Source organism: Acanthisitta chloris, unplaced genomic scaffold (genome assembly GCF_000695815.1).
Source record: "Acanthisitta chloris isolate BGI_N310 unplaced genomic scaffold, ASM69581v1 scaffold44035, whole genome shotgun sequence".
NCBI lineage: Eukaryota > Metazoa > Chordata > Aves > Passeriformes > Acanthisittidae > Acanthisitta > Acanthisitta chloris.
Window position 1 is genome coordinate 11,008 of NW_008672835.1, and position 26,577 is coordinate 37,584.

General features: G+C 37.5%; 1 protein-coding gene across 1 annotated transcript; it reads left to right on the forward strand.

Annotated features, from left to right (window-relative positions):
- On the forward strand, window positions 1-26,577 carry MOXD1 (monooxygenase, DBH-like 1; the record flags this gene model as incomplete). The annotated part of the gene is made up of 7 exons (XM_009074653.1): window positions 1-147; window positions 1,514-1,681; window positions 2,024-2,107; window positions 18,631-18,810; window positions 21,898-22,000; window positions 24,794-24,960; window positions 26,386-26,577. Coding segments are annotated over 7 exons (1,041 nt in total), but the record flags the coding sequence as incomplete, so codon positions are not given.

Genomic DNA, 26,577 nt, shown 5'->3' on the forward strand with positions numbered 1-26,577 from the left:
GATTATTTTACAGATGAAAACAGAGTACTGAAAAAGGACCCTCAGCAGGATTACCATCTGGAGTATGCCATGGAAAACAGTACACACACAATATTGGCTTTTAGCAGAGAGCTGCACACTTGTGACACAAATGACAAGAGCATAACGGTAAGAGGCTCTGACTATACATAGACAGATGAAGTGATTAATACAGGTCAAATGTGTTATGTGGTTATTAATCCAGTTATTAAAATCTCTTAAATTAACCAGGTGAAATACTTGGGCTGGTTTGTTAAGCTCTTACGTTTTAATTTCAGCTTTCTTTATCCTTCTGCTTTATTACATTACGTTCTATAATTTCTAACACACCAAGTGTAAACAGGATTGAACAGGCATCTCTGAGCCACAAGTCCCATATGCCACAGTTACAATCATTCAAGAGATGCCAAATTGAGAAACACTTTTTATATCTTGCACTAACTTGAAACTGCTCTTAGAGACACAGTTTTTAAAGTTTGGAGCAGATATATTTAAAATATATATTTTTATTTCTTGATTCAAAATTAAGAAGTTGAAGAATTTTATTGTAAAACTTTTTATGGTAAAATACTTTTCATGGTAAATTCTTTTATTGCCCTAGGGACTGCTGTGCTATTTCCTAAGCGTAATTTTAAATTGCATGAAGTTGGTGACTTCTGTATTGGAAATGACAGATAGGTTAGAGAGATTTGCAAGGCTTTTTATGCTTTGGCCTGTTTACTACTTATTTTGGAAGCATTGCCACAGGAGTACAACGCTATTTTCATTATCTGAGTTTTCACAAGATACACAATAATAACAGCATGAGGGGATGAAAGATGCAGGAAGCAAACCACAGTTGTATAAACCTCCAGTTTTCCAGGCAGTCAATGGATATATGGTTTTCACACCTGCTCCAAATTCTCAGTATCAATTAACATTCTGGGACACTTCAGGATTTATTAGAGCACTATGTCTCAAGGGTGATTATTGCAATCTGAGAATGGTTTACAGAGAATTGAACTGTGCTGTGGCTCTAGATTGCTTTTTAAGAAACAAATCTGTTCTGTAATTGAATGTCTATCTTCCCTAGGATGTAAGCACAGTGTTTCACTGAAGGTGTTCACATCTTCACAATACTGAGCCTGGAAAATGTTTTAGGGGGAAACCTTCTGGTTGCTGGCCAAATAACATCTCTAGAAAAATGTTTATCATGCATTTAGTTGGTTATGTCTTTATGAGTCTGTTCTGCCATTTGTGGATATGATTTACATTTACAACATCAGTGAAAGAATCTCTCAGAGAAAGATTTAACTTCTGCATATCTCCAATGAACCCTCTGAATATAAGACATTACTAATTTTAAAGGCAAAATTGTGTAAGTAGATGTCTCTCCTCTGGTATACATTGCCATTGTTCAAAACCAGCTATGCCTACATCATAGCTATTGTAGGAATTATGTGAGCTATGTAAGGAAGATGACTTTTTGGCTTGGTTTGTTCGATTTTTTCTTCAGGAGAGCACAGTGCGGGTAATATGGGCCTACCACCACAAAGACTTGGGAGAAGCAGGTCAAAATTACCATGGATCTAATCGTGGTACAAAGAGTCTACGTTTGCTGAATCCTGAGAAAGAAGAAGTCTTATCTGCCTCTTTGCCATACTTTGACTTGACAAACAAAGACGTAAGTTACTTCATGTTTTGGTTTATGTCGAGATGGGAATAAGGCAGTAGCCAAAACTTAGTGCTTACACAACATGTAGTGTGACTTTCATATAGAGATCAAATGTCAGGAGGAAATTCTTCACTATGAGGGTGATGAGGCACTGGAAGAAGTTGTGGATGCCTCATCCCTGGAAGTGTTCAAGATCAGGCTGGATGGGGCTTTCAGCAACCTGGTATAGTGGAAAGTCTCCCTGTCCATGTCAGTGGGACTGGAACTAGACGGTCTTTAAGGCCCCTTCCAATCCAAACCATTCTGTGATTCTATGATAATATTGTGTTCTTGCCCTTTTTATTAAGACAGGTGCCTGTACCAGACAAGGATACAACATATTGGTGCCAAATGTTTAAGATTCCCATACAACATGAAAAGCATCATGTAACAAAGGTGAGTGATTAGGACTGAGCAGATTTAGAGGAACTCAGATAATAATTTCACTTCAAATTCTTGCTCTTTCAAATTTTTTTTCACTGCTTACTGAAGGGAAAACAAGACCTCTTGTCTGTCTTCACAAACATGGGTCAAGTGTATGTGTATGTGTGCCCAGCACTTGATTCTGGTGTGTGCTGACAACTGGCATGCACAGTGAGAGAGTCCCTTTCTTTTCCTTTCTCTTCTCCTTCATCCTGTCTCCCTTAAGCAAATGAGGTTGAAAATTATTTCTGTCTGTAAATATTTCTGGCAAAGACTAAGCAAAATAGTTACATCAAGTTTCTACTTTTTTAAAGGAATTTATTGAATTTATTTTGTCAGATAATAATTTTAGATTAAAAAAGTAATTAAATAGTGACATTTGTTCAAGTAAAGGGCCAGGTTCATATTTGATTCCAGTCACCTCTCTTGCAATGACCACCATGGAGTTATGCCAGTTTACTTCATGTAAGCACAGACGTCATTATATTCAGCTGTGTAAAAGCCAAATATTATGAAAAAAAGAGGTGAACATTGTAGTTCATTAAAAAAATTAATGAAAATGTGTGTGCAAACATTCACATAAGGTTCAACAGGATCCTAGGTGATTTCAAAATCCACATGCATTAATATGTTTTCCTATAACATGTTTTCTAACTTTTCTTCCAGTTTGAAATTGAAAGCTTAAGAGTGCTGAGGGAAAGATGGTTCTCACATTTCTTCCCAGGAGCAATATGCTGAAGACCTCATAAAAGAACAACTTCTGATTGTTCTAAAATGCTTAAGATAGCGCAGTGAGATAGTTCTGGCCCTCATTTTTATCTTTCTTTGAACCTATGAATACTTTAAGTATGCAGTTCTATTCCATTTTTTGATCATTGTCAGTCATGTTTCTCCAGTGTGTTCAATAAGAGTGAAATTTTAAATTAACTCAGAAACTTAAAATGTGATCTCCAGTGTATGTCTGATAAATACCTATGATTATTCTGAAGTATTGTGAGTTTCTGCACTTTATCAGGATGAACAATTGCAAGACCCAAATTTCTGTCTTCAGGCAGTTGATCTTAAATCACATTTGGAGTTTATGACAGCTACTTTTATAGCTCTGTATGAAAAGGAGGATTTGCTTGTATTACAGTATATGTGACAAGATTCCTAGCTTTCTGCTTTCAAGTGAGAGAGCTTCAAAATGGTAGAATGAGGATGATGCTTTCTGTGTCAAGTTTGGTGGAAGTCATAGATACATGTTGTTCTGCTAAAACATTATCTGGAAGTATTCATTATTTATAATTTCTGAATTTGTTTTTTAACGGTTTTGTTTGACTGCACATACAGTTGCTCATTTTTATAAAAAATTGTGGTTGGTTAAAGCTAAAACAAGATTTTAGCTCAGAAATACACTGACTAAATTTTCAGAATAGTTTTATATTCTTTACTTTTACAATCATGTATGACTAATATTGTAACTTTGGAAATTATGTCTTGAAATCAACAAATTTTATAAGGTTAAGAATTGGAGTAGAATTCTCGGTGATTTTTCACCTTTAGAAAGGCAAGCAAATTTCATACTGCTGCTTTAAAAATGTTTAGAGAGAGAAAAATATTTAAAGAAAGAAACAAGAATTATGTAGGAACACTTCCTTAGCCTTTGTTTTCAGGGACACAACCTGTATTTTTATATGTGATTTTTTTAGATGACACACAGAGGGTTGTTGCAGAATTGTATCTATGCACTCTGCAAACTGATTAAACATTTCCTAAAGCCTGCTGATACACAAAGGATGGGGCTTATGGCTACTCAGGAGGATATTAGCTATACAAACAAAGATTGAATTTCACAAAAGGGAGGACAGATGAACTATTTGGCCTGACCAAACTGACTGTGTTAGTTAAATACTTATATAGATGTTGATTCTGGATTCCTTATGTAGCACAGTTTTCACATAAACCTACACATCTAATTTTTACAGGCAGAAAAAAAAAAGTTTAGCAATAGCACAATTTTGTCTCCAGTATAATTTAGTCTACCTAAGTAGTGAGCTGCCTTTGACCGTTTCTGTCCTCCTGTATGATTTTGTGGAGCACTGAAGTGCATAGTTCAGCCCTTGTTGGACAATGTGTGCCATCAACAGTGTGTGCTTAGCTGTGTGAATGTGTAAATCTGCTGGTGGTCTGGAGCCTCAAGTAGGTGCAAGAGCCACAATAAGAATTTGTTCATACTATTCAGCTGTTCTCTGTCATTCCTTCCTTCTTGAAAAATTAATCTGAGCATTTTATAATAATGTATTTTTTAAAGTATCAGTTTCATCAGGAAAGCATTATGTTTTGGTGAAGGAAACTGTGAAAAAAAATTAGACCTGTCATTAAAGTAGAGGCCAAGACTTTTAATCATCTCTAGTTAATTAATTCCAGATTCTGAATTCATATTTTGAATGTAAAAGCATTTTTGATTTCTATTAACCATGAATTATTTTTTTTAAAAAAGAGTAACTATATGTTTTTAGTCAGAATATATTTAAGGTATTTGCAAATGTATTTTGTAAATACAATCCAGTGGTGCAACAGCTGATAACACTTGCTCTTAGGGTTCACCTACAGTAGTGTTTTAGTTTGTTCTGTTGGCATACTAAAAGAAATAACTAGCATAAGAGATCTCAAAATTAGTCAAAGGTAAATGATGTGAGACCTTAGGTCTTTTCTTTCCCTTTACATAATATTCATGCTCCTTTCCAAGAATCTCAGGTAATGGGAAGCAGCATAATTTCGTTGACTGTTCTTGATCAAGCTGCACTACATGGCATGTAAATCATGCAAGAGATAAGACTGTAATCTTGTGTTCATTTCATAGGTAGCATAAGGACATGGATAAGTAATTTCTGCTTATGGTGCCAATGGAGAACAGAGCTTCAATAAGGGGGTACTCAGCCAGGGTTAGGACTTCTCCGTTTAATCTTCCTTTGTTTCACATCTCTTGCAACTTTTTCCCTAGGGAAGAGATCGTGTCTTCCTACATGTCCCTACAATGCTTTCTTTTACAAGATCTTTTCTAATGCCTCCAGGAACTCCTAGAGAGATAACTCCTAATAACATTATGGCTGCTAAGAAGTAAAACAGAATAAGATAATTTCTCAATAGTTGGGCATTATAGTGATAATAATTACCCAGGTCACAATCAAAACCAGGCACCAGACTGTTTTTGTGACTCTAACGGTGTACATCACTCCTCATCTTCAAGCTGCCTAACTGGCTGAAATTTCTTACACTTCTACAGATTCTCCTGCTGTATGTTTTCTGTTAGCAGAACCAGTTATTGCATTAATAGGTCAATTTTGAAAATAACAATATGCAGAACTTACAAAAGGGATTGCTTGGAGGTAATAGCAGGCAACCATTTTTCTTCAAATCAGCTATTTGCAGTGTGGCTCCACAGTGGTCCTGTGGTGGTGGATCTTAGTTGCTCTTCACATGGGAGAGCACATGGCTGCCTGTCTGCAATCTCCTGCAGCTATGGGTGCATTGGCCTGTTTTGCTGCTTTGAGCTTCAGGCTGTGGTATGTGCCTCAGGCTTACTACCGGAGGGATTTTTACTTTTCTCACACACAGTGAGCTTTCTCAGAAGTAGCTTTCTTAGAAAAAATCATTCCACTTATTAGGCCTGACTTTCCAGAGATGGGTTTAAGGCTATGTCTCGCTAGGATCTTTGCAGTTCTCTATAAGTATCAGTATTCTGACTAGTCCTGAATGTACTTCTTAATGGCAACCCTAAAGATAGTTCTTTGATTGCACAGACTGCACCTCAGGAAGGACCTCTGTTCCAGCAGGACCTCTCAGAGAAGGGAGAGACCCACTGGTAGAGGAGACACACAGGCATGTCCATGCACACACCACTGCATGAAAAGGTCTCTGTATCCCTGCTGAAGCCATTCTGAGGGCAGTGCCCTGGGTGTGGAGAGCCCTCAAAGGCAAAGACCCCAGAACACCAGGACTGAAAGGGGCCATGGCAGAGACAGAGGTGCTCACCCTGGGGAGCACACCCTGAAAAAGGGAGTCTCTGCAGCATCCTCCCTCTTGTAAATTACTTGTTTTAAAAGTCTCTTACTTATTGCTCCTTCAGTTAAAAAAAAAAAAGTTATTCAGTGGCAGCACACTGGAACTTCTGAAATCTTGTCATTTTTGTACTGTTGAGATGTCTGACTTTTCACTGCATGTGGATATGTGTTTGCTGATGTGTCTCCACTTTACCAGGTTGTAAGACTGTGTTTGCTGACATGTCTCTGTTTTAACAGGTTGTAAGACTATTTGCTGATATTTGGGGATTTTGCTACCTATTTGCTGAATTTATTTTTTGCTCATTATGAGGTGGCATCATGCAGATGTTTAATTTGTTTCATATTCATGAGAAATACTTTCCAGTGTTTTCAGTAAATACAGCTTTTGCTTTATGTTCAAAGCTTGTTCTTATTGCTCTTTCTACTTGTGGTTCTACACATACAACATTTTTTTATTGCTGTCTTTAGCTTAGGTTTCAATACTCCATGTTTTCTGTTACTTTAATTAAATTTTATTGCTTATTAATATAGCTGCATCTGCAAAAGATTCATTACTTTGACCTCACATTATCTGCAGGTCTCCCATGTGCTCATCTGTTTTTTTTCCACTGCAATTAAAAAAACCTTGAGATACAGTGTTTCCTCTACTGTCTCTAGATTTTCTGTGAATCCTCTATACCTGTGGTCTCCCACTCCACCTGACAAATTGTTTAATGCTGTGTGTAAACTGAAAATTTACAGTATATACTGCTGAAGGAATGGCATGTATATTCGGCATGCCAGACATGCCATAATCAATTTGTGTAAGGCTTTTCAGCTTCAGTGTATAGCATGTCTGTGCTAGTTCCAACACTCTGTAAATTTTCCCTCCATGTTTTCTTAATTTCTTTGAAACATACTGTGTTTTCCTCAGGGAAAGTAGTTGCTCGGGCTTCAGTATTAATAATCCCATAGTCAGAAACATGCCAAATACTGAATTTCACTATTAAGAGTAGGGAAAAAAATTATGTAAAATAAAAGCCATAGTCAGATAGTAGGGTCACTTAGCTGTATCTACATGTCTTTTCTCTAAGAAATACTTTTTCCTATAGTTCCGAACTTTCAAGGTTGTTTCAAAACTAGTATAGTCAGAGAAATACCAGCAGAAAGGCTGTGATGTGGCTGTGCTCAAGAGCATAAAATACTTCTCATTCAGTAAGAACTTTTTTGATGGGATGTCCAGTTTTAGAGGACATTCGGCATTGGAAAGGAGGATAGTAGGCTGCATTTTGTAAGGTCTTACACATTTGGATTCTTGTATAAAGCACTCCTTCCATGTGCATTATTTGAACCTGCTTATGAGAATGGATTGAGCAAGTTTAGTGCTGCTGAATGCTGAGGATTAGGCTATGTGGTCAAAATTCAGTCTTTCTTAAGTACACCTCATGAATACTCAGGCAACGTATTAAAGACAGTAGATTTTCAACCATGGGCTTCCTCTCATCTAACTTGTCTTACCTACAGGTCTAAGCCAGCTTCTTAAATGACCTTACAATGGCAAAACTATCTGTTTGCATCATCCTAGTGGAGATGTCTGAAATGTATGTGCTCAAGCATCCCCTGTATGGTTCAATCTCTCTCTCTCGCCATTGATGGATGAAAGAACCCAGATAACCAGCCTATATTAGCTAAGTAGCTCTCAGATGAATGAATCACAGAAGACATAGCCCACCCAAAAGGTTAGGGAAGAGCAGAGATGGTGATAGAAGCAAAAATTTCAAAATAATGCTTTTATGTTTTTATTCTGCCTTTAGGAAATATGGACTTTTCTCAACCACAACCCTGTGTAATTCTTTGGCATTATGCTTGGGATGTGACTAGTGAAACAGGCTAAGTATATAACCAGAAAAAACCTAAATTATTTACCATTAGCTGAGAAGTGTTACATTGGGCATATTTTTATATAAGCACTGAAGTTTTCCTTTGCTGATCTTCTTAGAAAAGGGAGCCTCTTTTCAATTAAAGAAAGGCCTGTATTAGAGCACACCAGCAGCTGCTAGTTAATCTTCATGTTCAGTTTAGGGGCAAACTCTGATAAGGAAGTAAAAACTCAAAAAAACTTGTTGCCAAGGGTAACTCTGCTTTTTGACAGTGGAATGCTTTAGTAATCCCAAAGACCCCAGTGTGAAAATACAAAGGGACTCCAGTTTAAGAGACTGATTGATTGGAAGCCAGAAGGGCAGCTTGTAGCCTGCAGTACCTAAATGGGGGCACTGATTTTTAACTTGAGTGATGCCAGACAGTAACTGCTTGTTGCTCCCTAGCTTGAACTTTTACATTTTGCTAAATGTGATAACTCTAGCAAATTGCATCATGCAACTTGACATAAACAAATGTTCTGTATTTTCCCACATGTTCCCCTACAAAGCAATTTCAGCCTCAGTAAATTAGATTGGCAACCCAACAATCATCTTACGCTGCAGAGCTTGTAAGCTATCTGCCCTTTGATCTGAAGGGCTGGCTCTTCAGTGCAAGCCTGAATTGGCCCATTAGGCTCTGCAGTGCTAAAGAATCATATAACTGAACAGGCTGGAAATTAAATGTTTCCCAAGCAACTTTCTGAGGAAATAGAAGAAATACATTATTCTCCCATATTCTGCTAAATTACTTCATATGTAAAATTAGATAAGATGTTATTCCATTCTGTGAACAAAGTTTAAATTGCATATGACCACAGATTTTACTGTCACACCAAACTTTATATTTCTTATGAAACCTATTCTTATTTTGCAGTAGTCTTCTTTTCACTTGTATGTCTTAACAATAAGAATGTGTACATTGTGCAGCTATTGCTGCATTATTTATTCCATACTTGGTATGCAGAAATAGCCTACTTCATTTCTATCATCAGCACAGTTGAACATCTAGTCAATTTAATCCATTTTCTTTGATTTTTCCTTTTTAAATTAAAACAACATCCATCCATTATGGCAATGTATTGATTATGGTAAAATGTGGTTGAAAAATATGTATGATATGTGATTTTCTGGTTAAATAGAAGTCAGAAGGTATATAATTTCTAATTACAACCAGTGTTAAATAATAAGAGCCTTAACTTAAAATGTGACCAAAAGTGAGCATGGAAAAGGGAAGGGTAAAATTTTTGTGAAGCTGAGTTTCACCTCCCAATTCTGAGATGATTTGTGGAGTGATCTTCAGGAGACAATTGTTATTGATTAACCTAATTTTACCTTGTACCACATATTTATTTTTTCCTTCCTCATCCTTAGGTTTTTGAGTAAGCCTGTGAGTAGGTAGTGCACTGAAAAGGTAGGAAAATTGTGTCTAGGAATTGCCTGCAGTGAAACAATCAACTGTTCTTATCATAGGAGACAATAAAATACTTTAGAGTAGAACTGAGCCTTAGATAAGCAATTATGAAGCATCTTTTGTGCAAATACCGGAACAGCAAGCTTATAGGCAGTAAAATCTGTCTTGATGGAACTTGTGTGGATGGATCACCAAACAAACCTAATGGTCCTACTAGCATCTTGGCATTGCTTCTTAAGATCAGCATTCTAATTCAGATAAGTCACATAGTAGTAGCATCTTAAGCAAAACTCCTATAGTGCCAATTTATTGCTCCAGTGTTACTTAAACGGGGAAGAATGTCATTTCCAGTCTTGCAGTGTTTCTCTTCAGTACCAATCCTTCATTCTGCAACCCCAGCACTAGCTACTGGGGGTAGTTTTCAGAGAATGGTGTTGATACCTCTCCATCTCTGCTTCCACTTGTAATGCACGGTAATTGCAGCTATGTCCAGAGCATAGTTTCATTGACTCCACATTAATATTGGTGGAAAAATGGATAGACAATGGTCAGACAATACCACTCCACCATATTCACACGTAGCATACATGACATCAAAATCCACACAGATGACAACTGAACCACAGATAGATGGTGAATAGTTTCTCTTTGCACCAAGACTGACGTTTCAACTGTCATGGAAATCATTTACACCTTGGATCTAGCTGAAATGCACACACCTCACCTCATGCCAAAACCCAAACCCAAAACATCAAAACCTTAGAAAAAATAAGTGTCTATATTATTATAAACTACAAGCTAATGCTCCTCAGTCTCCTTTCTCCATCCCTTCCTTTCAGTGACCTTTCCCTTACTGTCTTAAGCTGCATGAACTGGTATTGTGTCTTTCTGTTTTATGAAGTGCCAATCTCAGTTTTGGTTTCTAGAGAATTGCTATAGTATGATTTTAATACCGACTTTAAAAGAACCATGTGATTTGAAAATGGCCCTTGTTGTGTGACTTCATGCTTGTCTGGAGTGGTGTTGAAGTCCTACAGAAGGATGTCAGGATCTGACTCTGGGTAGAAAATGTGGCAATCATAGTATTAATGTGGGCATTGCTTAACTGCACTTATTTTGTAAGCCATCTCATGTTTGTATGTGAACCCTGTAAATATAAATTTTTAAAGGATTATGAACAATGGTTCCCAAGATTTGTTGTGCTGGCTCAGGAGGATGTGTCATGTCAAAATCATGAGCCCTGAGCTTATTTAATCCCATGTTTATTTTATCCTATGCTTTCCCTTCAGCAAACTAGAGGTGCCAGGGTGTGCAGGTTGGTGACTCCTCTGTATCCAAATGCCTGAGGTCTTTCTCACCCATGTTCCCTTTTGGCAGTCCTTCGCAGGAGTCAGCATTTCTTTTTGTTTCTTAACACTATACCTCTGTATGTGTAAAACAAGAGACATGCTGTAAATTCTCACATGCTCTCTCTTCAGGGTAAGCTGCTTGTTCACTCCCAAGCAGGAGGAGAAAAAGTGTAATGTTATTTGGCTACATGATCGAGGGGATTCAGTTGTAAGTAGAATTAAAACCTCTTCCATTGCCATTTCAAAGAAATAGATAGACGTCACTGTGCACATGTGGTGATTTCATGAACAAAGGGGAATACCTTCACTGACTTTATTATTTATACTACTCAAATTATATGTTCCTCTTGAATGAATATAAACTCTTTATAGACTACCCATTTTGGCTTTAACATATTTAGTTATGTATTCTTTTATTATGATATTGTTTTCGCAAGGAAGTAATGATGTTGCTGATTAATTGCCAGCTAATTCTGCTTGGAGTGTGTCAGCTCCACTGAGAGACTATGACCATACTCAATACCACATACACTCTGCCAGTGGTTCTGCTGCTTAGAAGTGCAATGAGTGTATTGCCAGGAAGTGTAACCAAATGAAACATGTTTTTTCTTGACCTGAGCATTTAGTGAGATTGCTCCTCAGGGTTATACTTTTTAGCTGTTACTAAATGCATTGTCTTAAATCTTCAGACATATGTGAGGCAGAAATAATCCTTAATGGATGTTTCTTTGAGGTATATTTCTTTTGGATTTAGTCTAAATTACTGCATGTCTTTAAAGTCTGAAACTCCTTGTGAGTGGCAAAGCTTAAGAACTTAAGAATGGACTTGATGACAGAGAGAACAAAAAATTCTAAACCCATCTCTAGGACTCATTTTTTAAATGCTTGGGTTTATTCTTTCTTCTAATTTTTTGATTCCTCTTTCCTAATTGAAATATTTAAGTTGTTCTTCACACTGACCTGCAGAAATTCTCGATGTACAGTGTGATCATTAGCAGGACTATGTGGGGATAGAATATATAGCCTCCTCTCCAAGCTAACAACAGAGCAACAGTTAACTTTGGCCTGAAAGTATGTATTCTTTTCCAATAAACATTCTGCAGCTTAAAACAGAGATATGATAATCACTTCTTAATGCTGTATACTAATAAAACTTAAATAAGAATCTTCATTGAACAGCACAGTCCCTGTGTAAACAAATCCTTTATTGACTCCAAGAACAGGAAATATCTGTGCTTTGAATAAGGTTTTCCATTCATGTGGTAAGGACTTTTCCTGCAGAATGATGTTAGAATTTTTGTTCTGCATTTTAAAGTCTAACCAAATCATGCAAATTTCAATGCCTTAAGTTTCGTGGAAGTTTTGGTCTGGAAAATTTCCATCCTCCAAGGAAACCTTATCTAATCACATTATGAGATTAAGGGTGAGGATGGCTGCTGTTGCCTGGGCCTTTTTCTCATGTACATCTCTCTTTTATTAAAATACAAAACTAAAGAGCTGTCACTAACTGTACAGGTTATATTCTCCTCTGGCTGGAAGACATGAAAAGTGCTTATGAGAATAATTTGGGTGAACATTTTTACCTTTGAAGGACAATTCAAGTCAAGCAGTAACGATCCCTGTTGTATATCAGATGTACATCATCCCAGATGACCATGAGTGAACCAGAAGCAGTGGTGTTGCTCTGCCTCCTGCAATTAAACTCACCAAAATATACACGTTTCTTAGGAAGTGGCACAGTGTAAACTCAGAAGCACTTGGGACAGAGAGTGATTTAAAGGGATTTGTTATTAGTGGTAACTGAATTTAGGATCTGTACTGTACAGTGAGGAACACAGAAATAAACACTTAGCTGTGTACATGCAAATGATACTGCTGATCTCAGGAAAGATTACAGCAGCTAGTCCATGCTCGACTGAAGCCAATTGAGCATTGGAAGTGCCTCTTTTAGCTCTAACTATTCTGTGGCATTAATTTAATGCTTTCTGACAGATGGGATAGGGTGGGGGCATAGGGAGGGTGGTCCCTGTCTGACCCCAGAATGCCTTAACTCTGGGCTGACAGTCTGCAGCAGATCAGTGTCCCAGATGTGACACTGGTGTAGGCAAGCTTTTCTACTGACATGAGCTAGCTGTTACATTGTAGGGTTAAAATCCTGGCTTAGAGTCATGGACCTAAACATCTACCCCACTTTAGAGGCATGTTTCCAGCTCTTGAGTTCCTGCTCAGCACACCTCTGGGTTGTGTGCAGGAAGTAGTGTTAGGCAGCAAATGACTGAAAAAGATCCAACTTTATAAAGCCAAGTATTCTAAGTATTTGCTTTTCTGAAGAAAAATCTAAAACCATAAAAAGTGTTTTAGGTAAATATTTGATCTTTTCACTATTACACTTTGGAAAAAAAGTCAGAAAAAATCTTGATGAATGAGAAGAAATTGTGTCAACCTTTGTAGAAATTTTTTTGTCAGATAATTTTTTAATATATATGCATGGTACACATTTGGGAAGGAATTACAAAGACTGGAGTAATCAGTAAGAATGTAATAGTTTTTCCTGAAGGACCATAGAAAGCAAAGACCCTATAATTTGGTCTTCTGCCACAAAAATTATCTCAACTAATTTAGCCAGTACTCAGTTTCACAGCCATAAATTTTTGGTCTGAGTTAATGAGAGACATGGCAAGCTCGTATAAATAAATTAATCAACCCCAGGCTAGAAAGTGTCCTAGATGCAGCAGCGCCAGGACAAAAATCTTCTGTCAAATTTTTACTCACCATTTTAGGACTAAAGAATTACATTTTCTTGCCCGTTCACCACTGACTACATACATGAGGTGTTGTGTAAGGCTGTGGCCTATTCAGAGTCATTTATATGGCAATATAACATCCCATAGTGTCTTTAAAATGTAGGTTAAATCAAAACTATGTTTTTGAGCCAGAAAACCCCTCATATTTTTCACTGGCATTTCAGTGTAGAAACATAACTCCAAACAGATCAGAAACCTGTTGCCATTTTCATATATAAGAATAAAGTCAGATTTCTGTTTTCTGACATTTGGTGGGCTATATTTTCCAATAGGGACACTATGGTGAGACTATGGATACAGTTTACTATCATCATTTGCACAAGAGGGCAGGAAGAACAAACCACAGCTGTTAACATCAAAGAAATCAAAATAAATAAAAAGGGAGGAAAACAGAATAAGCAAGAAATACTTCCAGGTTTATGGAGATACTCTGTCCCTGTAGGAAATCTTACTTCTTGGACCATATGAGCTGTTTGTATTTTCATCCTGTTTAGTACATCACACATTAGTATCATGCCCCTGCTTATCATCAGCTTGACATGTAAGGCACTATTATCTTAAAATTTTAGCTTGTTTTTCTAAGAAAAAAACAAACAAACCATGACATGTTCAGTTTGTGCAATAGATAAAGGGATAATAGGAAATAAAGAAGAGAGGAAGAAAAATTTGAAGCTGAGTAACCCAGTAAACATTTTCTTTGTTCACGTGATGTCAGACTGTTGGATAGAAAAGTTAAAATAACAGGTGGATAGCACACATCTTATCTGGTTTATACTTATAATGACTTGAAAATTGGCTATTTTATATTTTTTGAAAGTCACTATTGTCAGAAATGCTAAGAGATTCAGTACCGTGAAAGGAGCTCTGTTAAATCTCTCAACCTGCCCAACGAATACAGGTCATGCTAACCAAACACCATAACTGTAACCCATACTTTTGGTTGTGGAAGGCAGTGTCTTCATTCATGTTCCAATGTGGTATATTTTAAATACATCCTTCTTTGGAAGCCCTGATTATAAGTGGTGGGGGATTATAGTGCATCTATTATTTTTTACCTCAGTTAGTGGGAGTCAGATGGGCTCATACATGTCAGTGTGCTCCATTAGAAAGACCTTTTGCCCAGACTTCTGAGAAAGGTAGAGAGGAGGATGCAGAAAGCAAATCGCCATGAATAATAAACCATGAGCTTCTTCCTGCAGGTTTCATGGAAAACAGGAGAGATTGTGTCTTGTTGCATGCACTTATGTTTCGCAATCCCAAACACTTTGGGCATTTTGATGTAGGGTGGATATAGGGCTTTTGTTCTCCATGCCTCTGGCAGTTAGGAAATGTCAAGCAGAAAATGCACTTTGCCTGCAGGGGAAAAAGTCACCGAGGTGCCCGGTGGTGCAATATCTCTGCAGGCTTATTCACAACATGGCAAAGAGATGAACCCTGACAGCTGGGTCTTCCTTGCATGTCAGCAACAGTGAAAACACAACAGATGAGCCTCAAAGAATGAGATAAAATGGGGAAAATAGGTAGCTATTCCTTTTTAGTCTCCTTTCAGCTTCTTTCTTGACTCTATTGGCTAACTAGAGGTGGGTAGGAATTAGCGATGAAAGGGGAAGGAACTACATTTCCAATTCACAGGATTCTTCATAATTATTGAAAATTAAAGGTGGATTCCCATTTTCACTGCAACCCTTCTAAATTGTTAAATTATTGATTATCTGATTACTTAGCTAAAAGTGTCATTTGAGAGTCCCCTTACAGTAAGAGAGCAGGTCAAACAAGGCTATGTGTAAATAAGAATCCAAATAAAAAGTCATTTAAATCTGCAGAGTTTAATGACTATTATGTAGCATGACTATTTTTGTCCCTTTTTTTTCTGTATATCAGCCCTAGTGTGCTACAGTAAGTTTCTATCTTTTCATAAGTACTCTAAAGGTTGAACAAATTAACAAATGAGTCATGGTGACTTTTCAGATTTGGTCCACTTTTATTGTGACTGGAGACCTGCAAAAGTAGAGCCCTGCAAACTGTCTTATCATTCATTGAGGCTGCAAGATCTAGATATTTAATTGTAGATACCTGCCTTAGCAACTAATTTTACACATGAGACTACTTATGTGCAATTCTAAATACCCTAGTGATTTTCCAAATTTGGCCCCTTGTTTGAGAAACTTGGTCATTGTTCATCATTATTAGTAAGGCTGGCCAGAAAACAAGAATTTTGCTTATTTGAGAAGAAAAAGGTTTTAGAATTTCTTTTGGTGTTGGAGCAAGATACTCTTTGGGGAAATTGAGAGAGGAAGTGTGAGGCAGCCTAAATAACTAACTTATTCTATAAGCTAAAACAACAAATAGCTGGGTAAATTGGGCAGCACTCACCTGGGATGTAGAATGGGACATTAAATCACTGCTTCAGTTAATCACTGCAATAGAGAATGATTTTTAAAATTTTCTTCTCTGCTTAAGTTATTCTAGTAAGCAAATACAGTTAGCTATTCATTGGATCAGAGAAGGGGAACCTAGCATGTCTAGGGGGTCTGCTCCACTTTGTGCTCTCATTTCAATCAGAAATAATGCTATGAGACTTGGGGGGCTGGCCATTAAACCATTTCCATGCATTTCTGAACTGTTCATGATTAATGAGATTTTCCTAAGGTTTTTGTTAATAGAATTTTGACCACTCCTAATATATCCTTTCTTATTTTTCATTGTTTAAAAGGGGAAAGAGAAAAGTGGCACCTCTTTAACCAAGTTGTAGTAAAAATGTGTAAAAAGCATAACTTAGTGGCTGTTCTCCATTATTCATTTCTGCATCTGAAGAATATAAGTTGTCCTACAAGATGCATTGGAAGGAATCTTAAGGATTTGTTCTAGGTTATTTTCTTCACTAAAGCAAGCTGAACAAAACTGCTTTTTGAAGTGTTGTTAATGTTTAGGTAACTGACACAAAAAAACCCGATGACAGGATGTGAGTTTCTAATTTTGGTGATGTCCCATTGTTTTGAGGGGAAGTTGGTTTTGAAGTAGTGATTGTAAGCACAGCAGGTGCTGGGATCTTGTAGCAGCAGGCAGAACTAGCACATGTTGGGACAAAAGTGCCCTTTTTTTCTTGGTAGGTAGAGGAATAATATTCCCATAACCACTTTCTTGACTAACATATACATTATCGGAGCTTCAGAATTCTTGAGATGTGTCCTGCTATTTAATGTATAAGCTGCCATGTGATGAGTGTGTTTTGGTTCTGCAGTATTTGAATAAATATGCAGGTTTATGATGGAGCAGAGGGAAGAAGCTGCACCAAGCTGAAATAGATTTCTGAATCTTTGTCATACAGTCCGATATATTTTGGAATAAGTTCTTATTTGATGGGAAAATTGACTCTTATCTCCTTCAAAAATACCTTTTACTTCCATAGTGCAGTAATAAATGATGATGGTAATGCTAACTGGAGTAGGGATTACTGAGTACAGTACAGATGATCTTCTATGAAGTATTTCAGTCTTGCCTTCAGAACAAAACTTTGGTGCATACAAGTAAATTGGCATCCTTCCATTGATTTCTAAGAGCAGTGAAGTGGGTGGTTTTGGGTTGTGCTCTTCTTGGATGGACATGCAGGTACTCAGCAGCATCTGGACTCCCCAAGGGCCCAACTTCAATGGTACTTTGCAGATTCATATCAATGAGGGTGGTCTTGATATGCACAGGCTGTGGCTGCTTCTTCCTGCCCTTCCTCTTTTGTAATTGGTTTTGTGGTTTGAACCAAGTGCAGAGCGATAAATTTCTGGTAACAATACTGTGTTGATGGTATTTTAATAATGTAGCAATAAACTATTCCTGCTTACCCTGTTCTGGTCCTCTGGCAGCACATGAATGTACTTGCAAAATAAAAAGGATGTAAATAAATTATTTTACTGTTAAAGTAACCTTCTTTTTCTAATATTGAAAGGCAATACTGCATGGTACCCTGCATCTTAAGAGTTGCATTGCCAAATCTTTAACCTTCTTGTTAAAATATTTATTTTATTCAGCTTGAAGGTATATATGATAAAATGGGATGAAATCTTTGAAAGAAAAAGGGAAAAAATTCCTTTCATTTTAATACAGTCTTCTATATGCTGATATTTTGTAGAATATGATCTTTTTTAAAAGCAGATTTTTTTTTTCAGAAGTATTCATGTTTGCCCCAGGGACATCATCTCTGACAGAGATGATTTAACAACATCCATCCAAATAGAGAGTGAACACTTATATGGGAATTAAATAATTTCAGCTTACCCTGCAGTTCAATGGTCTAATTATACTGGGGGCACCCAGGAACCACTGAGAGCCCTCCAGCTCATCACTGCCATAAACAGGCCGGAGCACCCAACCTCTCAGGAATGACTGCATGTTAATAAAGTCTTTACAACTGAGCAAATTTAAAAATAATTCTAATTCCTTGTAGATGTCAAAAAAATCTGAAATTCCATTTTGAGCTGCTGGGGAATATGGGGTATGCCTCTAGGCTCACCCTAGATATACAGAATCTATGGGCAGCTGTGATTTGAAATGGTACAAAAGAGGCAGGAACAGGGATGAAAATCTCCAAGTAGTTCAGATACCAAGCTGGTTTAGCTGAACAGACTTTCAGCTTGTTTCTGTCCTCTTCATGCTGGAATGTGGCTAAACAAGATTGGGCAGGGAGAAAGACAAGTGACAGTGCAAAACTGAGATGGGAGAAGAGAGAACAAGAAGAATTGTAAAATAGGTTTCATCAAGATACAGAATTTTCTTCTGTCCCCCACTGATGCGCTTGAACAAAATGAAATTTTTGGAAACTTTGTTGCTTGAGTTTGCAGAGTGCTGAAGTAACAGCTCAATTTAACTGCAATCTAACATCACGACTCCTCTATTGAAATAAATGTACCATATAAATTTTAGTTCTGTCTTCATACCTGAATTGAAATAGTCACACTGAGATATGTTTCCTTTCATTTTCGTTTTGACATTGACAGGTTGAACCATTGATCCAGAAAGGCCATGAGAATTTGGTGCACCATATTCTTCTCTACCAGTGCAGCAGCAATTTGAATGACAGTGTGCTGGACTACGGGCATGAGTGTTACCACCCCAACATGCCAGACTCTTTTCTCACATGTGAGACAGTAATTTTTGCTTGGGCCATTGGAGGAGAGGTAGGCTGAATGTCTGTCTAGCATGGTTCATCAATGGGGCTTTAGGAGGGTGTGTATCTTAATGAAGTTTCTTCCTAGTGTATTAGTGATTACTTAATCTGTTTTTAAGGGTTCAGTCCCTAAATGCCTCACCAGTAAGTCGTCAGTTTCTTACTGGCCTTTTGAATATGCAATGCAATGGTCATCCTGAGTGACAAGCTAAAAGTAATGAACATACAGAAAGAATCAATACCTTAGGGGAGAAAGACTGCCTTGAAGTATGGAAATCTGTTGCTGTATTAGCTTGTCCCATCTGATATGGAAATACACTGCCTCCAGCAATGACTAGTATCTGCTACCTGTTGAGAATGACAGAAAGAAAAGCAGTGTCTGTAGGTGACTTCGTAAAAGACACAGAGGCAAGACTTTCCACATGAAGTGATTAATTTATTTAATTAATTTTGCACCTCACCAGGACCTGGCTTCACTGCTGCCCCATTCAGGCATATCATTCTGAAGTTTCCTAAGCAGCCCAGAGAGACATCATTTCAGTGTTGGAGAGATCTTGTGTCAATGCAGAGCCAGCACAAGGGCCACAATGCTCATGGCAATGGGGCATATCTACAGAAAATACAGGCTCTGATGCCATGTTCCCCCGAGGCTCTGTTTTCAGCTTATTTAGTATGCTAATTTAGCCTGCAGTTAATGCTTTCAGCTGACATAATAGAGCATTACTGCCAAAAGAATCTCAACACTTTGCCCCCTTGATTTTCTGTGTGCTCACACAAACAATAGTATGGGCATAGAGAGGGACTGGGGTGATGATAGTTTCTGGAGCCTTCATTTGCCACACTGCAGTCCAAAAACATCTTCGAGTGCTGCAGTGTGAGGAAGCCAGAAATGCTACATGGACCCATCAAAAGAAGTTTAATCCACTATGAGCATTACCCCTGATGTATGCTTTGTGCATTTTTGCCATCAGCTATGCTCTGACCTAGTATTTGTACTTTCAACTGTTTTAATCTAAGTGAAATTAAAAACTCATATAAATAAGTTATCATTTGACAAGCACTGTGGAGGCTTTTGCAAGGATGATCCCGTTGTTAAAGATCTGTAGAGAGGAACCTGACAGATCTGGGTTACATTCTGGTTTACCCAAGTACCCATGTCAATTACTTCAGTTTACCCTTACACAGAATGAAGGTGAGAATATTTATTACTGTATACGAAAATTAACTAATTGATATCTATCAAGCATCAGAATGTTGGATTTTCAAATTGCACATTTCAGAAAGTTAGAATCTCCCATTGCATATTAAAATATTAGCTATATACTATAAAATAGTGCAGATTAATTCCTATCATGGAATTGCAGAATTAAAGAATCAGGTTGGAAGGGACCACAATGGGTCATTTGGTCCAACCTCCCTATTCAAGCAGGGCCATCGTACAGCACATGACTCAAGATTGTGTCCAGATGGTTCTTGAACACCTCCTGTGAGGGAGAATCCACAACTTCTCTGGGCAATCTGTTCCAGTGCTCAGTGACTACACAGTAAAGAAGATCTTCCTTGTATGCAGGTGGAACTTCCTGTGCATCAGTTTTTCCCCATTACCTCTTGTTTTATTGGTTTGGTTTCCAGAGAAGAGTCTGGTTCCATCATCTTAGCACCTTCCCTTTAGGTACTTCTACACATTAATGATGTCCTTCTCAGTCGTCTCTTCTCAAGGCTGAACAGGCCCAACTCCCTCAGCCTTTCCTCATGAGATGCTCCAGTCCCTTAATAATCTTTTTTGTCCTCTGCTGGACCCACTCCAGAAGCTCCATGTCCCTCTGGTACTGAGGAGCCCAGAACTGGACACAATACTCCAGGTATGGCCTCACAGGGGCTGAGTAGAGAGGCAGGATCACCTCCCTCAACCTGCTGGCAAAACTTCTCTTAATGCACCCCAGGATACCATTGGCCTTCTTTGCCACAAGGGCACACTGCTGGATCATGGACAGCTTGCTGTCCACCAGGACCCCCAGGTCCTTCTTCACAGAGCTGCTCTCCAGCAGGTCAGTGCCCACCCTGTACTGGTGCTTAGGGTTATTGCTCCTTAGGTGCAGGACTTGCGCTTGCCTTATTATTACTCTGCACTTGCACTAGCCTATCAAACTGAATTTGGTGAATAAGTTCACTTAGGAGATACTGGTAGTTTGGTTTGAATCACCAGTGAGCTTTTGAAGTAAATGTCCTAGTTATCCCCACTTACCAAACTCTGCTTATCATCATGAGTGGTTTGAGAATTTGCACAGACTCCCGTGGGATGAAGTTAAACTGAATGTGTAGGGGTGAGCCCCACACTTCCTAGCAATAAATGAGGTTCAGTGCATGGGTTCTGAACAGAGCTTGTCCAAAGGAGCATCATTTAGGGATGGTGCATCCAGCACAAGCTGTTGCACTGTACAGAGATACTTCTTTTACACTTTTGGCTTGATAATGTAAATGTAACCATGAAGATCATCTTTAGTGTTCGAATCATTTTACTTAGAATGCATCAATTTGTGTAGGAAAAACAAGTCAATTACATGCAACCACAGTATTCCCTGGAAATTACTACTTTTAGAAACTAGGAACATTTTAAATGTAGATTCACTTCTTCATAAGGGTTTTATTGTCAGACTAACTGCTTGACAATGCAGTGTTTATATATTTAAAATGGAATTTTCCTTTCCCACTCAAGCAATAAATACAGAATAAATAATCATAAAATCAGAATAATGCAGGTTGGAAGAGACCTCAGGAAGTCTCTAGTCCACCCTCTTACTCAAAGCAGGGTCAGGAGTGAGATCAGACCAGTTTGCTCAGACCTTTATCCTCCAGCAAGAATAGGATCTATTGTTTTATATTGACACAGTTGTTTAGTGTATTGGGTATGTATTAAGTATATTGCAATGCCATGTTCAGAAAGGTGTAAAAGAAGTTGCTTTTGTAATTTTTATATATGATTTTATCATTAATGTGATCATATAATTCCAAAAAAAGTCGATGCATTTATAAAAAGAGATTAACTCTTAACTATGTCAAAAATATCTTAACTCTGTATGTGTGTATTGATTTCCAGGGCTTCACCTATCCTCCTCATGTTGGCCTATCCATTGGCACAGCAGCTGACCCTCTCTTTGTTCTTATGGAGGTGCATTATGACAATCCATCATACACAGAAGGTTTGTACTCTCACACTCTTTAAAGCATGCCAGATTGGAAACTGTACTAGACCCAAGTGCTTATCATTGTGTTGCATGGAGAACAGAGCAAATACAAAGTGGAGGTGTATTTTTCCCTGCTCAATAGTTCCTGGTTCACTGTGTGTGTGTCTCACTGCGCTCAGAAGTTTAGCCCCAAGTAAGTGGGAGATTCAGGTGTATAGACTCAGGTTGCTAGACCATTCACTGGGTAAGAGCAGTTTATCTTGACATATAAGCTTTTAATTTATAATAGTGCTTTTTAAACCTTCTTAAAATTCGTTTATATGTAGAACAAGCAAAAGCAAGAAACCAAGGAGCCCCAGAAAATCAGGGGAATTTTTAAGCTGACTTTTGAAAAAATACTATTTTGTTATGAACAGAAGTTTATTAAGCTACCTGTGAATATTCTGGTGATTGCTGTATATGAACTGAGTAAAATCCAATGCAGCAATGTGCACTGTCCTTTCTTTACGCTAGTCATATATTAACATAAAATCTGCTATATGGGTTATGGTGTTCTTTCTTACTCTTATTCATCCTCTTCATGCTGTTCTAAATTAAGTATATTAATTTTTTTTTAATTTAATGGCAGACTGTTCTTTCAGCATGCACATTTGCATGGGATACAGTAAACTTCATTTGTATCCTTGATATTGCATGCTTCTTCATGAAATGTTACCTGAAAGCCTGAGAAGTTGTATGCAGAAAAATTGTGTTTGATTTGGTCGTGTCCCTAAATTCACCATTTTTAAAAAATTGACTCTGGTCTATGATAGTGTTGGTTTAGTTCAAGTGGCACATATGAAAATGGGAAATCACAAGTGTTTGTTTCCCTTTTAAGCAATGAGGACAATTTTATCTTGCTGGGACAGTTCCAGGTGAATGCAGGGTCTCACTAAAGGCCTAGGAAAATTCAGACAGCATAGGCAGAGCAGGGTGTCTGAAATCCAGGTCATGCTTCTCCTCCTCCCTGATAAAATGCACAGTATAAGATCATGCCAGAAGTGTGAGGGAGTAGACCTGGGTGCTCCATTTGTTTCCAGTGGGGACAAAGGAATTCTTCTGATGCAGGACCAAACCTGCCACTGGGTCACCTTCATTTTCATGTTTTGGCACCAGCATTTTCCCAATTTAGGTCTTGTGCTGAAAGGCTGCACTGTTTCCCTCACTTTGTGACCTGGGGTAATGTTTTCCTAAGTGGCTCAGGTTGGTAGTCAGGGTCAGCTCCCAGTTAGGAGCAGTTCAAACACTTTATAGGTTAACATGGATGGTTTCAACTGTTTATGGTTTTGCAGTCCTTAACATTCACTTTTCATTTGAAAGGAGGCCTCTTCTGAGGTTGTTTATCAAAAACTCTTACATACCATAAAAGTGTCTGGCATTTAGATGTTAGCAACAAGTTTGAAGGGGAAATACCACAAATAGCTCCAGAAAGGGAGTGTGGATTTCCAAATACTAAAGCTGAGATGTTGTGGAACATTATATATCACCTTATATATCATGATTCATATATTGCAGAATATCTCGTGGTTGATTACCATTCTTAATTGGCTTCTTAATAGTTCATATCCTTTGTTCCTTGATAATTATAGACACTAGTCCATCTTAGGCATTTTTAGTGTCTGGGTAACAGTCCATGCTCTGTCCCTCTGCCATTTGCTAATCTTAAAATAGCCAGCTGATTTCATATTGATGTAAAATTTGGCTTCAGGCACTGCTATGTCTGTTTTGTGTTTTAGAAGACTAATATAGGTCTCTAGGAAGCCTCTTACCTTCTCTGAGATAACTTGATATGTTCTTTGCATTTTTATTTTTCAAAATTGCAATTATTTCAGTTTTTATTCATGAATACAAAGAAGAAATTAAGAGAATATGAGACTTGTGAAAACAAATTATTTTTTATATCTTGACTAATAAAAATGACTAACAGAAGAGAAATGATTGTAAGCACTTCAGATGATGAAAGTAACAAATTATTAATAGATGCAGAAACAAGCACATATGGCTAAACATATGTGAGTGAACAAAATAGATTTATATCATTTTGACTCTTAAAACTCAGCCTTTTCACAGCAGGCTTTGGTTCTTTAAGCTAATTTTTGAAATCAAGATCTTTAATTCTCTTGTCTACTTCACTCAAGGTGCTGTTATCTACAAGATTTCTTGTTTAGTTGATGCTCTCTTAATTGGGGAGATTGTAAAAGGGATGTATTTTGTCATCTGAGGTATGCTGTAATGTGTCAGGCAATCCAAAGCAAAGGAAAAATATACTTAATACTAGGATTCATGGTGAAGAAATACATAAAATTCCCAAGTAGAAGACAACACATTGCTTTAAAATTGTAAAGAAGAGCCCACAAAATCTCTAAGCTGACTTTAAATATTTCATTTGAAAATCATACATGGCACCTTTTGAAGTCTTATTATTTCCTTGTATTGTTGTTTTCTGTCTGTGATCTAATTTCTTTTTTCTGAAATCCATGTTGGATAACTTAGCGGAAGGGACATGAGGGCTATGGACAGCACATATGTTTTATTCACATCTGAACACCACAGAGAACAAGATACCATGTTTAACAACTCTCCTGTGGCCTTCTCCTAATTATTGCTTCCTGCATATAGTTTGACTCATTTCCAGGTTATTGAGGCTGATTCCTCGATTTTCATGTAGAAAAGTCAGGATATAGCATGAAAAAAGTGAAACAATTTGAACTTTTTTTTCTCTCTTTAAAATACTGTTTTACAGCCACTGACTGCATTCTTTTGTTGCAGGCTTGATAGATAACTCTGGTCTGAGGCTAATATATACTCCAGTCTTAAGGAAATACGATGCTGGGGTTATTGAAGCTGGTCTTTGGGTCAGCCTCTTCCACAATATCCCACCGGGCATGCCTGAATTTGTGTCAGAGGGTCACTGCACATTGGAATGTCTGGAAGAGGTATGTCTCCTGCCTGAATCCATTGGTTTTCATTCGTAGAAATAGTTTTGGACAGTCACCTTAACTTGGGAAGATTGATAGTTACCTGTTAAAGACATGTGAGCAAAGGCATCTGGTACATGTTGACCTCCAAAATGTTGAGTCTTTTTGATCTGGGTGTTTACAGTGCTCAGTATTCAGGCTACTTTATTATATGGGTAATACTGGATGACACAGTGCTTGCAATGTTTTAATTGTGTATTCAGTATATAAGCATACATTACTTTCCACAGCACAGACATAAACATCTTTGAATAGCTAGCTCAGAAAAATTGTTGAGACTAATTCAGACCTTTGCATGTGCAAAAGGCTCCTCATGGTAAAGTGAACACCTGAAAGGAATTCTTAGACCAACCACAGAAACTAAAGACCTGAACAGGTTTTGTGGTATGGCCCAAAGTACAAAATTATGCATTTATTAAACACTTGGTCTCATTAAGACAACTTAAATATCTCTACAGATAATGGAAGCATAGTCTAAATCTGTGATTAGTGTATGATGAGAAATTCTTATATACTTTGTCATTTATAGAGAAAGGTTGAGTCAATAATATGGTTTGCAGTGAAGGCCAAATTAGATACAGAATTTAGATTTGTTCTTGTTGATGTTAAATATTGTTGATTGTCCTAGCAGTTTTCAGCCTTAAGACACCTGAGTAATCTATTATCATGATGTTTCTGACCCTAAGGCTGTTCTTAAAAGTTTGAGATAACAGATTATTTCTACCTTGAACTCTGAACAAGAATCAAAGCCGAACATATTGAAAGTTGAGATAAGTGGATTTCAAGTACAATGGGAGTGATGTCAGATTTGTGTCAATTTGGAAAAGTTAATTATAAAATGTTTTTGACCTGGAAAAAAGTTTCAGATGTAAACTTACAGTATTTCACCACCAATTCACTTGGAGATGGGAAATAGAGCATATTATAATTACAGCCTCTTAATTTTAAGTGCTTCTCTTGGCACGATATTGATGATAACATTCATAACCATACAGAAATTTTCTTTCACAATAAACATCCACATTCATCAGTATCAGCCATTAGCACTAGAATAATGTGCAGGTTTTAGTATGATTCCCTTGAAAGTCTTGAACTATTGAGAATTATTTGCAGTCCTATTGATTTTCTTTAAAAAATGTGTGCATTAGAAGTAAAAACATGTTTTGTTATAAAAAATTATCACAGAACAAATCTAGCCTCTTATTTTTTATATAAAACCTTAATTTCTCATACAGGTTTGGTTTTGCTCCAGACTGCATTTTGCCATAAACTGAGTTAATGTAAAATGCATTATTTAAAGTATTTTCACTCTGTTTGTATATTTCATTGCATTACATTACATTACTTTTGGGCACACTGATGGTGTTGATTTCCCCTGGCCAGGCTCTAGGTGCTGAGAGACCTGCTGGGATTCAAGTGTTTGCAGTACTTCTTCATGCTCATCTTGCTGGCAGAGCTATCAGGATGCGCCACTTCCACAACGGCGAGGAGCAGAAGCTGCTTGCTTATGATGATGAGTTTGATTTCAACTTCCAGGAGTTTCAGTATCTGAAAGAAGAAAGAACCATCTTGCCA